The sequence below is a fragment of the Sphaeramia orbicularis genome, chromosome 15, assembly GCF_902148855.1.
Source record: "Sphaeramia orbicularis chromosome 15, fSphaOr1.1, whole genome shotgun sequence".
NCBI lineage: Eukaryota > Metazoa > Chordata > Actinopteri > Kurtiformes > Apogonidae > Sphaeramia > Sphaeramia orbicularis.
In genome coordinates this window covers 10,282,661-10,296,992 of record NC_043971.1, presented here as the reverse complement: position 1 = coordinate 10,296,992, position 14,332 = coordinate 10,282,661, and the positions used below count along the sequence as shown (strand labels likewise).

General features: G+C 37.6%; 1 protein-coding gene across 1 annotated transcript in view; it reads left to right on the top strand.

Moving 5' to 3' along the window:
* The window catches only part of LOC115434432 (gamma-aminobutyric acid receptor subunit pi), a 177,971-nt gene that overhangs the window by 160,530 nt on the left and 3,109 nt on the right, over positions 1-14,332 (top strand). The window contains exons 7-9 of the mRNA XM_030156373.1: positions 4,265-4,402; positions 4,489-4,641; positions 13,763-13,953. Coding sequence (XP_030012233.1) covers positions 4,265-4,402; positions 4,489-4,641; positions 13,763-13,953 — 482 coding nt within the window. The remainder of the gene's footprint in view (positions 1-4,264; positions 4,403-4,488; positions 4,642-13,762; positions 13,954-14,332) is intronic.

Sequence of the window (14,332 nt, the reverse complement as noted above, 5' to 3'; positions counted from 1 at the left end):
TGAAATATTTACAGTCAGGTTGTAGCGACGATATGTTTGCATTGGAGCATTTCAGCGATGCGTTCTGTGTATAATCCATTACCCGTTTGTTTTATGGGGGTAATATAACCTTTTGAACTGTTTGTTCTTAGTAAATCCCCATACGGTTCTGGTTGAATGTCTGTTTTATGCTGATATGTGGCATTAGAGATACTTTACCACCCACTATGGGTTGCAATCCCAACTGTGAGAGGACCAGCAGTCTATTAGCATTCCCAGCTGTTCATACTATTGTTCCAATGGGGAAAAGTTGAAATACTTACTTTTTAACCGTATAACACCAAACGTATCATATTTGATCAGAGGCAAAGATTGTGCTCTTTCTGGCAGCTTTAGCCACATTTCAGATCAAATTTTTTATATCCCCTTGTTGAGCGGCATTATGTAATAAATTCCCATTATGTAATAAAAGTTCAAAATGTAATAAGAATGTCACGTCATCTTGTAATAAAGCCGCATTATGTAATAAACTGACGCATTTTGTAATAAACTACGTCAACGCATTTTGACACATTTTTATTTTTAAAAAAACGTAATAACATGGTTCATTATGTAATAACAATCCAAATTAATATAATTTCAGAGCAATTTAGAAGAAATTAGTCACAGGAACTACAGGTAATGTAATCAGAACTTTAACCACACAGTTTAAAGATGAAAATTAAAATGTCAAGTGCAAATTCCCATTATGTAATAAAAGTGCAAAATATAATAAGAATGTCACGTCATCTTGTAATAAAGCCGCATTATGTAATAAACTGACGCATTTTGTAATAAACTACATCAACGCATTATGTAGTAAATTTTTTCACATTATGTAGTAAGCTATTACAATTTGAGAAATTTATTACAAAATGCACTTGACACATTTTTATTTAAAAAATGTAATAACATGGTTCATTTTGTAATAACAATCCAAATTAATGTAATTTCAGAGCAATTTAGAAGAAATTAGTCACAGGAGCTACAGGTAATGGAATCAGAACTTTAACCACACAGTTTAAAGATTAATTTAGCACATTACATTTTCCTGAAAATACAGTCTACTCTCGTTAAACCGCCCGCCGTTATACCGCCATTTCCGCCTATCGCCATCCGCCAGCCCAGTTCCATGCACAAACAACACTTATACCATTGATTTCCCGACCGTTATACCGCCAGCGTGATTGCCATCGAGTACACATAAATTTTAACAATGCACTGAAACAAACGCGCCAGACGCTGATCGCGACAAGCTACGAGCAGGTCTACGGAACGGCCACCGTTCATTTATCGCAGAACACTCAGTAGGTCAGGATGTCGGGAAGAGGACGTGGGATTAAGCCAAAGCCTCGAGATGATGGGGTGTCATTTCCCGACATGGTATAATAATGCTTAAAATGTTTCCCCACTTTAAACGATCCCTTACAACATAACAGAATCAAGATTTATTTAGAAACGCAATTAGAACGGGTTAACGGAGGCAGCATAGACATCATATAGTAAAGACATGCACATTATGGACGCAACCCGTTGTAACGGCATTTTCGCTATACCGCCAATTTGGCCGTGAACGGAAGTTGGCGGTATAACGAGAGTAGACTGTAAAAATGTGTCAAGTGCATTTTGTCATAAACTTCTCAAATTGTAATAATTTACTATATAATGCGAAAAAAAATTTACTACATAATGCACTGGGGTAGTTTATCACAAAATGCGTCAGTTTATTACATAATGCGACTTTATTACAAGATGACGTGGCATTCTTATTACATTTTGAACTTTTATTACATAATGGGAATTTATTACATAATGTGGCTCAAAAAGGCTCCAGTTTCAAAGAACTGGAATTTTCTGTCGATGATTTAAAGGTTTGGGCTTTACAAGGTTAAATATATGTTCACCGTTGTTGTGATTGTCATAATCATTAGAGTCAAAATGAATTATAACAGCTTTATAGTTACAGTGGTAATGTTCTGGCCATGTTCCTGGACAAAGTAAATATCTACTGTGTTGTATAAATTGTCGTTGAGCAAGGCACTAAATCACAAAGTGTTTGAAGAGAAGAAAATATAATGGGCTATCAGTTTTGTAAAGCAGTGGCAGTTATGACCTTATAAAATTGTTATGGCAGACTTGTTGGCATTATACACATTGCCCAGATAGATGTGGGGCAACATTAGTGTTTGTTTGGATTTGTGCTGCGCAAAACTCCTCATCTCCTCTTACGACTCTGATGGTAAACCAGATGGCGAAGAGTAGATATTTGTCGCAGCTAGAAATAAGGATGGTATTTTGCAATTTTTGGTCCTTAGATGCACCTCAGTGATTGTTGCTCTTGCATGTAGCAGCTGAAATTGTTGCCAAAGGGGAGAATTATTCCAGCAGAGTACATCTTATGAGCCAAGCTACCAAAAAAAGGTGTAAGCAGTGTAATAATCTTGTTTTTTTTTTTTTGTTTTTTTTAGGTTTGACATTTATTTAATTTATTGAGTTGATTTTATATGGTTTAGAGGCGGCAGAGCTGAAGGTATGGAGATTTTCCTTGAACAGGATTAGAAATGAACACATCAGAGGGACAGCTCAGGTTGGACGTTTTAGGGACGAAGTGAGAGAGTCCAGATTGAGATGGTTTAGGAATGTGCAGAGGAGGGATGGTGAATACACGGGGAGAAGGATGATGATGTTCTCTAGCAGGGAAAGACGGAGAACAAAGAGGAGATTTATGGATGTGGAGGAGGAAGACCTGAAGGTGGAAGATGAAGGTGACAGATGGAAGGAGGTGATGGGACGTGGAGGAGGAGGAACTGATGTGGTAGCAGGAGTAGTAGGAGTAGCAGTAACAGTAGTAGTAGTAATAGCAGTAGTAGGGGTAGTAGGAGTACTATTAGCAGTAGTAGTGGTAGGGGTAGTAGTAGTAGTAGTAGTAGTAGCAGTGGTAGTAGTAGTAGTAGTAGTATTGGTAGTAGCAGTGGTAGGGGTGGTAATACTAGTATTAGTAGTAGCAGTGGTAGGGGTGGTGGTAGTAGTAGTAGTAGTATTGGTAGTAACAGTGGTAGGGGTGGTAGTAGTAGTAGTAGTAGTAGTAGTAGTAGTAGTAGTAGTAACAGTGCTAGAGGTAGTAGTAGTAGTATTAGTAGTAGCAGTGGTAGGGGTGGTAGTAGTAGGAGTAGTATTAGTAATAGTGGTAAGGGTAGTAGTAGTAGTAGTAGCAGTAGTATTAGTAGTAGCAGTGGTAGGGTTGGTGGTAGTAGTAGTAGTAGTAGTAGTAGTAGTAGTATTGGTAGTAGCAGTGGTAGGGGTGGTAGTAGTAGGAGTAATATTATTAGTAGCAGTGGTAAGGGTAGTAGTAGTTGTAGTAGTAGTAGTAGTAGTAATATTGGTAGTAACAGTGGTAGAGGTAGTAGTATTAGTAGTAGCAGTGGTAGGGGTGGTAGTAGTAGGAGTAGTAGTAGTAGTAGTAGCAGTGGTAAGGGTAGTAGTAGCCGTGGTAAGGGTAGTAGTAGTAGTAGAAGCAGTGGTAGGGGTGGTAGTAGTAGTATTAGCAGTGGTAGTAGTATTGGTAGTAGTAGGGGTAGTAGTATTAGTAGTAGTACTAGTAGTATTATTGGCATTAGCAGTGGTAGGGATAGTTGTAGTTGTATTAGTAGTAGCAGTGGTAGGGGTAGTAGTAGTAGTAGCAGCTGATGTAGCTGATGTAGCAGAAGTAGTATTAGTGGTAGAAGCAGTAGTAGCAGTTGTAGTAGTACTACTCGTAGTAGTAGTAGTAGTAGTAGTAGCAGCAAAAATAATAGTAGTTGTAGAAGTGGTAGTAGCAGTAGTGGCAGTAGTGATGGTAGTAATAGTAAAAGTAGCAGTAGTAGTAGTTACAGTGCTAATAGTAGTAGTAGTAGTAGAAGTAGTATTAATAACAGGAGTAGTAGTTGCAGTAAGAGTAAGAAGTAACTTAAATGAAAATATCTGGTGTTGAACTAGAATCTAGAAGCAATTAACCCTTAAACACCTGACACATCAAAACTGGATCTTGTTGATAAGACAGAGGTCCGAGAATGAGACGTAGTAAATACGATACAAATGGTTTTATAGGGTTAATAGTCCACGACAGAAAAGGGAAAGAAAAGAGAACCCTGAAAACTCATAAATGGTCTAATTATTACTGTTTTTTCATCCGTTATTGATATAAAACCTGGACAGGTCCTCTTGTATACTTATTTATTCCGATGTTGATCTCCATTTACTTCTACAGGGGGTTATAACATAAACGACGTCATGTTCTACTGGACCAGAGGGAATGAATCTGTCAGCGGCTTAGACAGCCTCCAGCTGGCTCAGTATACGGTGGAAGACCACTACACGTCGGTGTCAGAGGCCATTTATGAGACAGGTAACGTCAAAACCATGTCCGCTCAACATCAAATGTCCACAAACATGACGGAGTACATTCAAACATGATCATCCCTGGTCTCGAAGGTCGCTACCCGAAGCTGGTCTTCCACTTCGAGCTGAAGAGGAGCATCCTCTACTTCATCCTGGAGACCTACGTCCCCTCCAGCCTCCTGGTGGTCCTGTCCTGGGTCTCCTTCTGGATTTCCTTGTCCTCCGTTCCAGCTCGTATTTGTATAGGTAAGGGACGAAAACTTCAAGAAAGTATTGCGCTGTTGTTTTCTGTGTGAAGTGTGGAGCTTAGAGGCAGGGGTTTACAGGAACATCATGAATAAAAACTGAAAACCAGGACTACCGGTGGAGCCTGGGTAGCCTTCACTTGTTTATTCCATGTGTTCTGTCTTTACTTTGGACACATTTCGCCCTCAGCTCAGTCTGTAACAAGTCACAGCAGGTGGAAAAGAAACTCTAGTCGTACTTTAGATCAAGGTTCATGTATTAACATTTAACTAGTTCCTTATTAGCATACGTAGCATAGCATATTGGCTCGTTATTAGTCATTAAAGCAAATATTGCATCACCATATTCTACAGCTACCAGGCCATGAACTATTTTCCCTCTTTATTAATAATTAATGATAGTAAGGAAAGAAACTAGATGAATTAGTCTTAATATTTTTTGCTCTGTGTATGTTATAAGGCACAGGTGTCAAACATGGGGCTCATGGGCAAAAAAATGGCCTGCCAGAGGTTCCAATCCGGCCCATGGGATGAATTGGCAAAGTGCTGTCAAACTAATTTTAGTTCAGGTTCCACATACAGAACAATATGATCTCAAGTAAAATAATAGCATAATAATAACATTATAACATTATAACTTATTACTAGGGCTGGGCAAGTTAACGTGTTATTACCGTGTTCACGCAGTCATTAAATAACGCCGACAATTTTTTTAATCTCCCGTTAATGCCGTTCTGCCTTTCAAGCAAGTCTAACTTCATTTATACATATGGACTCTTATTTTGAAACTCATGCTTTTATTTTGGCGCTCCACACACACCAAGCGCCGGAGCTGTGTGTATGTGCCGGCTGAGAGGGGAAAAGAGCGAACTTTCCGAGTAATGCTGAATCAGACTTTAACTCCTGCAGTTCAACACCTGTATGTATCAATCATTCTGTTGTTTGCTAAATAATTTCACATGCAAACGAACATTAGAAACATGTTTATGACGTTATTTTGGATGTGTTTATTACAATGTGTTATTAACATGTTTAAGCTAATTCGTTTATGCTAGCAGTCGGAGATGGATTGCTAATTCTTTATACATTTAAATGGATAGGAAAAAGACCGCTAGCTCAATGCTTGCTTGAATGGGAAAATCTATAGACACGCTAACAATTAGCATTTACAGATTAATTTAAGATTTACAACGTCTTTTTATCCAGCAACAAAGGTTCACATCAGAGATATTTTATACTATTCATTCTGACAACAACTGAACATAAAATACTCACAGGCAAATGTTTTTTGGGGCCATACAAACAGAGTGAAAGAAACGTGTCTGTTAGTTCCTTCTCATGTCTGAACTGGCAACAGTAACACCGCAAGGACAAAACATACGTTAGTGACACTTATTCCGACCACTAGAGGGCCCCCTTTGCTTGCTTTGAACAACTGAACATCACATATTATTGGGCTTATTAGTATTAGTACTTATTAGTGGGCTTAAGACTCCTGTCAATCACTCACAACCATAAATAAACTGGTGTGGACATAAACATGGAGAAAAGTTGCGGTCTTTTCCATGGACATTTTCATTTTAAATGTCTTCAGATGGTGGGGTTGAGAAGGACAAAGTTGTTTGGAAGCACTGCAATGTGGAATTATTTTTTATCACCGGAGTACTTCAAGTCTGAAATATCACTGAAAGGCAATACATGCTGTTGATGCCGGCAACCCCCCCCTCCCCCCAATATAACTATGCGATTAATCACAGAAATCCACGTGATTAATCACAATTAAAAATTGTAATCGCTGCCCAGCACTAGTTATTATGTTATTGGCTCGGTTATTACATTTGCAAAGAATTTTTTTTACCAGGCCAATAACGTAATAACCAGCCAATAAGTTATAATGTTATTGGTCAAAAGTTATCACGTTATCGGTTCAGGACTTTTATGACGTTATTGGCCAGATATTACGTTACTGGCTTATTACATTTTAAAAATAGCAAATTAATTACGTTATTGGCTGTTCTTACATTATTGGCTTCTACAAACCTGAACTTAACATCTCAGTTAAAATTATTATTCAACAAATGTGGAGCTGAATATTAAACTGTAAGAAAACTAGGTGAAAGTGTGTTTTTTTTTTTCTTTTTTTTTTTTTTTTGGACATTTTTATTTATTTCTCATTTTTATCAATACAATACAATCTCTTCAGGTTGAGGAGGAGGAAAAGAAACAAAAGAACAGAAAAATAAACTAATGAAAAGAACAGCCTGTGTTGGTGTCAGAATATGTTTAGGTCCCTTAAATAGATACATTTGTTCCTGAATGTCAGCCATTTTCCCCAGTTTTTCATAGAGATTTTCTTTCAACTTCAGTTTATATGTCAGATGTTCCATGACAAGTATTTCATCTATGATTGAAAGCCATTGTTTGCATCAGTCTTAAGTAGGGATGTAACAATATGAACATTTCATATCACTTTATTGTGACCAAAATTATGACGGTTATCATTATTATCAGAGTATTGTTGAAATATGCTCAAAATGTTCAAAAAGTACTTATATACACACACTGAAATAATGTAACCAAGTTATATTTTGAAAAAAAGGAACAAATGAAACAACATGCACAATGTACTGTCTGTTGCAGACACACTGAAATTTTAACATGTAAATATCAAACATACAAATGAGCATTAAAGATGGCACCCTATGACCCTAAGAGATTTCTGCACTAGTGGTGGGAATTAATAGGATTGTATCAATATCCATGCCATTGTCCCTTCTGCTTACCAATCCAGTTCCTTATCAATTCTCCTATCGATTCCTGAGTGTTTTTTTGAGGGGGAAAAAAGTAGTTGCACAGGTCATAGTGGAGTTTGTTTGACCATTAACCAGATCAAATCATTCACAATGTCACACATATACACTATTATTTATACACACACAAACAGAAAGTGAAACACAATCATATTTTCCTGAACTGTTTAAAGGTGGGGTCTGAGATCTTAGAAAAATGGTTCGAGCAAGCTACATTTTGAAAAGACTCAGTTCAAAAGTCCAAACCCCTTTCTTCAGACTTCCCTCCAAAGCCACGTCCCCAGAGTACTGGCACGCGCAATGCTTGTTCCCGAGGGTTCACGAGCGCTGCACAGCAACAATTCACCAGCAGAGGCTCTGCTTCCTCCCCGGCTCCGTCCCCGTACGGCCCCAACTCGAGCTCTGACGCCGGCTACGGCTCCGACCCCGGCTGAGGCTCTGTCCCCGGTTCGGTCTCCGATGCCGGCTACGGCCTCAGCCCCAGCTCCAACCCCGGCTGAGGCTCCAGCTCGCAGATCCATCCATACCTCCTTCAGTCTCCTCCAACCCCTGCTCTTCCAGAACAGCCCCAGTTCATACCTATATGACTAACGTTATATTTCCTACTGATTTATGTTAGTGACTAAACAGTTTGCCGGTGAACTTTCCATCCTAATATAACTAAAATATCCAAGCTCTGGCTCTGGCTTCGCTTCCTGTATAAGGGTTTCAAGCCTCTGAGAACACGCAATTCATGCTCGAAGAGGGGTACGCGCAGAGGGGGGAGGGGTGAATGGCAGTTGAGTTTTGCCGCGTTTCCACTACATGGAACCAGCTCAACTCGGCTCGGCTTGGCTCGGTATTCCTGGAGCCCGTTTCCATTACAAGATACTACTGACTTTAGAGTACCTGGTCGTCATAGCGATACTTCAATGTTGTCTGTTCAGAGTTGCTGATAAACTCGCTCATTGCGTGTTGTCTCGTCGGAATTTTTACGTCGGCCACCAAAGACTGAATCTCCTCGACCGACCATGGTGTAGTTTTGGGCTGTTATTATGTGAATTAATGTACCGCTATATTTACTGTCCACTTCCGCATCTGTTTTTTGTAAAACGGCGGGTCACAGAGAAAACTGTCTGACCAATTAGTGGTCTGCAGTGCTTACACGTCACAGTTTAGTATCTGGTCCCTGGTCCTGGAACCTCGGCGGAGGTGATACCAAAAAAGTAGTACTGGGTACCAGATTCCAGGTCCTTTTTCGTAATGGAAATGCAAAAAGGCCGAGCTGAGTCGAGTCGAGTCGAGCCGATACCACGTAGTGGAAACGGGGCATTTGATAGACATATCAGTCATTTTGCACATCAGTTCAGTCATTTTGAGTGGGCGCTCAAAATGATTGGATGGTGTTTTTTCAGTCCTGTCCATTCCACAGGTGACTAATTTTTTTTTTTTTAATTTTTGTGTTAGAGCATTTAATTAGTTGTAATCGGGGTGTGAAGGGGATTTTAAGCAATATAGTAAAAAATGCTCCAGGAAAACATCTCAGACCCCACCTTTAATGAACAAATGTAAATGTGCTGAAAGAGTGAGGATTTTAAAACATGTTATTGGGATCTGCTTCTCCAGGAAATGAGCAGTATCACCATGATTTTCAAAGGAATCAAACATGGTTATCGTGATAATTAGAATTTAAACGGTAATACTAACCATCGGAAATTTTACAGCGGTTTATCGCTATACCGGTAATCGTTACATCCCTAGTCTTTAGCCAGTTCTTTTATTATGGCCTTCTTCCCAGCCACCAGGAGGATCTTGACAAAATATCTGTCTCCTTTATGCACCAATTCTTGTAAAGAACAAGACAAGAATTTGGGAGCTGATGGAACCTTCCCCCAGAATGGTTGAATATTTACGCAATTCCAAAACATGTGCATGTGTGATCTGAATCCATGTGATTATAAAGTCTCTGAAAGTGCTTTTTTTGTCATTTAAACTATATTTTTTCCATATTTTGAGGCATAGAATTAGACGTCAGCCACTATCTGCACCATATTCTGCCAGTACTCATACGCTTGTTATGCCTTATGGCGACATTCACCAACTACTAATTGGTTTAAGAACCTATGAATTAGTTATGAGAAAGACTGTACTCTATGGGGACTCAATTCTGTGTTAGGAAATTTTCATGGAATGTCATTTCAACACTATTCTACACATGTAGCATTTCTGAACAGCAGATTAGACATGATAATTTAACCTGTTCAGCCATAAAACTTTTTTTTTTTTACCCGTATCAGCCGATATTTAGAAAATTAATAGAATATATGTCATAAACGACAATGTTTTTCTCAATAAATGTGGGTTCAAAAGAAAGGTAACACCTGTGAGATGGATGTAGAAGTGTCAGAATCATTAAATGTTGTGTTTTCAGAGGAAATGCAGATAGAATAAATTTTTTAAAAAAAAGATATATTATTATTTTTAGCTCCGCTTGAAAAAAAATCGCACTACTTAGAATGAAAACCACCTGGAAATCATGGGTCAATAAGCAGAAACAAAGTATGTTTTCTTCATCTGAATGGGTTAAATCAACTTTTGCAGATCAGATAGTGACAGTTTGGGTTGACTAAGTTCAAGATAAGATAAGATCTTTTTCTTTTTTTGTGTGTATTATTATTTTTTGCTTCCTAGAAGTTTCATCTCTATATTATGTTGTGCAAAGAAGTCATTTAGTAGCGATTTCCATATTTGAAATAAATCAATAAAAAAAAATAAAAGATAACCGAACACATTACATAAAAGTTCTAGGTTTGATTTTTTTTCTCACTAAAATCATTGCCTTCATTCTCAAGTTCTTCAATGTTTCATTTCTGTTCCTCCTCCTCTGCAACACCAGACAATGTTTGCAGCTTAAAAATGAACGTCTAAATAGAAACCTCTCAAATCTTACATAGAGAACCTTTAATAACTTAAATATGAACTAATTTGATGTTCAGAGAAGCTCCATGTGTTGAATTGGCACTAAATGAAAACTTCCGACAACAGAACTTATTCCCCATAGAGTACAGCCTTTTCTCATGACTAATTCATAGATGCTTAAACTAATTAGTAGATGTAGAATGTCGCCATGAGGCATAATAAGGCAGTGAGTACTGGCAGAAGATGGTGCAGAGAGTGGTGGATGTCTAATGTTTGGCATCAAAGTTGGAAAAAATATAGTATAAAAGATACAAAGCACTTTCACCTAGATGTGTTACAGTTTAAAGTCCACTTCCACATGCATTGATTAGATCAATTAGTTTGATTTAGATGTTGAGTTAAACATTAAGTTCATTACCTCGGCCAAGGAGGTTCTGTTTTTGCCAGTGTTGGTTTGTCTGTTTGTCTGTCCGTGTGCAAGATAATTAAAAAAATTATGGACGGATTTGGATGAAAATTTCAGGAAATGTTGATACTGGCACAAGGAACAAATGATGAAATTTTGGTGGTGATCGGGGGGCACTGATCTGCCTTGGCAGAGGTCTGCGCTCTCCAAGTGCTTTTCTAATTTCAGATGTGTGTGATGTGTTTAATCCATGATAATCCAGTGCTAGTTTTGTGGCAATGCCAAAATGAATTTGTTATCTTTCTAAAGTGATTTATCAGCATTTCTTCTAATTTTATATGTATTTTGCATTTCATATTTAATTGACTGATCATGTAGATGTTCGTTACAGCTCCTGGTTGAACTCCAAAAAGCAGTTACATGGTCAAAACTTGGTAAAAACACAGTAAAAAAAATTTATACAATATCAAAAAAATACAGGAAAATCACCACAATGCTGTAAATAAGATGTATTTAAAACTAGAAAAGCACTTGGAGAGCGCAGACCTCCGCCAAGGCAGATCAGTGCCCCCCCCCCCCATCACCACCAAAATTTAATCATTTGTTCCTTGTGCCAGTATCAACATTTCCTGAAATTTTCCTCCAAATCCATCCATAACTTTTTGAGTTATCTTGCACACTGACAGACAAACAGACAGACAAACCAACACCGGCAAAAACATAACCTCCGTGGCGGAGGTAAAAAACCCAAACGATCTATTTTTATCATGAGTCGGTCTCGGTCACTGCTCTGTGTTTTACCTTCTATTCCACAGACGGCGGGGGTTGAACTGAGCATGCTCAGATGTCTATGGAAAGAACAAGGTCTATTCCATCAGCACATTATGACATTTTTCCTATTGAGTTGAATTTGTATGAATATTTAAAATAAATCCTACATACAGAACGCTCACCACAGACACGTCAGGGGTTAAAGGGTTAAAGAATTATTTTTATGCCGACTTCCAAATGAACCTTTCCTAAGTGATTTATCACAATGTGTAATCATATTATCCTCTGCATTTTGCATTTTTCTGTGAAAATCAGGCCTTTTCCTGTATTAATTTAATTTACTGATCATGTAGATTTTAAGTAACGCTCACTAAATTAGGTTATTCTATCAAAACATAGAAAACTGAAAATGTGTCAGTAACTAAATGTAAAAATAAACATCTTCAACTACTGTCATGTCAAAATACACGGGTTTTACTGGTGAAATTGAATTTTCACTCAATTACTTAACTTTATTGATAAGATTAGTGGTTCTAACATTATTGTGTATTTTAGATCAGTCGACGCTTTTGCATGCCATGATTAGGGTTAATTAGCATAAATGAAATAATTAGATTACTTACTACATTTTTAACCCTTTCATGCATAGTGGTCACTCCAGTGGATTCAAAGTTGTTCTCTTGTATATTCATGGATTTGGTTATTTTAGTTGCAGATCAACCAACACAGTGGATGCTTATGCATCATCCCATACAATGCAATTCATACCATTACTGTTCTTGATCAACCTGATCTGCAGTTGCATATTTGAATGTAAATCAATTGTTAATGGTTATTAGCCTGTAATTAACAGGTTTTTTTTTAAACAACTTTTTTTTTTTTTTTTTTTTTTTTTTTTTGCGTATCTGAGTAATAACTAGAGACCCAGGAAAGGAAAAGCTTTGGCTTTTTTACATTTAATAATTGTCTTGATTGGAAAGAGCATGATGCAACAGTTTTTTTCAGATAGATTATTTTTAAATTATGGAATGCCCTTTGCAATGGACAGCATTTTTTTTTTTTTTTTTAATAAAGCTGTAAAACTCTTGTCCCCTACAGAGGACAAAAATGCATTGCTGGGTCTAAGGAGGTTCTAGAATGTTAAAATGTGAGAACAGATTAACAGCATTTAAAAAAAAAATGTATTTCATAGTTTTCACACAGTATGTCAGTAAATGCATGGGGTCCAGCTGACTGGACATTTTCGTAACCCCATGAAAAATAGGTTAATAAAAAGAAAAAAATCAATCATATTGCTTTTTTCATGCCTAAAGAGGAATAAAAACACTTAGGAAATAGATCTTAAAGTTCTCATAATTCATGCATGAAAGGGTTAATAGATTAAATGATGATTTTAAAAAACTACAGGGTGGGGAAGCAAAATTTACAATGAACATTTAGTTGTTTTTTCTCAGCAGGCACTACGTCAATTGTTTTGAAACCAAACATATATTGATGTCATAATCATACCTAACACTATTATCCATACCTTTTCAGAAACTTTTGCCCATATGAGTAATCAGGAAAGCAAACGTCAAAGAGTGTGTGTGATTTGCTGAATGCACTCGTCACACCAAAGGAGATTTCAAAAATAGTTGGAGTGTCCATAAAGACTGTTTATAATGGAAAGAAGAGAATGACTATGAGCAAAACTATTACGAGAAAGTCTGGAAGATACTATTAAAGAAGAATGGGAGAAGTTGTCACCCCAATATTTGAGGAACACTTGTGCAAGTTTCAGGAAGCGTGTGAAGGCAGTTATTGAGAAAGAAGGAGGACACATAGAATAAAAACATTTTCTATGATGTAAATTTTCTTGTGGCAAATTAATTCTCATGACTTTCAATAAACTAATTGGTCATACACTGTCTTTCAATCCCTACCTCAAAATATTGTAAATTTTGCTTCCCCACCCTGTATATTAATGTAAGGAGCTTGTTAATGGTTTTTAGGTTTATCTTAATGTAAAGTGCTAGTGGAATTGCTATCGCTGTTGTGTCAGCCTTAAATAATACATATTTTTATGTGGTTGGTTTCAACAGGTTTAATATTTCATAGACAAAAGGCCATGGCTCAGCTTGTGTGTGTTTTTTTTCTTCTTTTTCACCTTGTGTGTTTTTTTTTTTGTCTTTTCTTTCACCTTGTGTGTTTTTTTTTTTCTTTTCTTCTCTTTCACCTTGTGTTTGTTTTCTTGCCAGGGGTTACCACGGTGTTGACCATGACCACTCTGATGATGGGCGCCCGTACCTCTCTGCCCAATGCCAACTGTTTCATTAAAGCCATCGACGTTTACCTGGGAATCTGCTTCAGTTTTATCTTCGGTGCCCTCATCGAGTACGCTGTGGCCCACTTCTGCACCCTCAGCCACAGCGACGCACACATGCTAATGGTGAGAACCCCCCCATGTACACGGTAATGGTGCTCATATTGTGTGTGTTTGGTGTTTTTTGTTGTGTCTTCACATGCAGTAGGTGGTCATTTTTAACTCACCGGCCCATAAACCATGAGCTACTGTGAAGGTGATGTGTCCGACATCGTGTTCATCGTCATTGTCGTCTTTGTTAGCAATTTCTTCAAACATCTTCTCCGACGTAGTATTGAAATATTAAGTTAAAAATGTGCCTTTAGTTATAATGGTCCATATTTTATAGACTTATAACATGGAAATGATTACAAATCTCAATATAGTTACTATTGAGCTCTGATAGGAAGTCAAATATGGACTTGAATTTGGATTCATGACCTTTGACCTTGAAGGGTCAAACTCA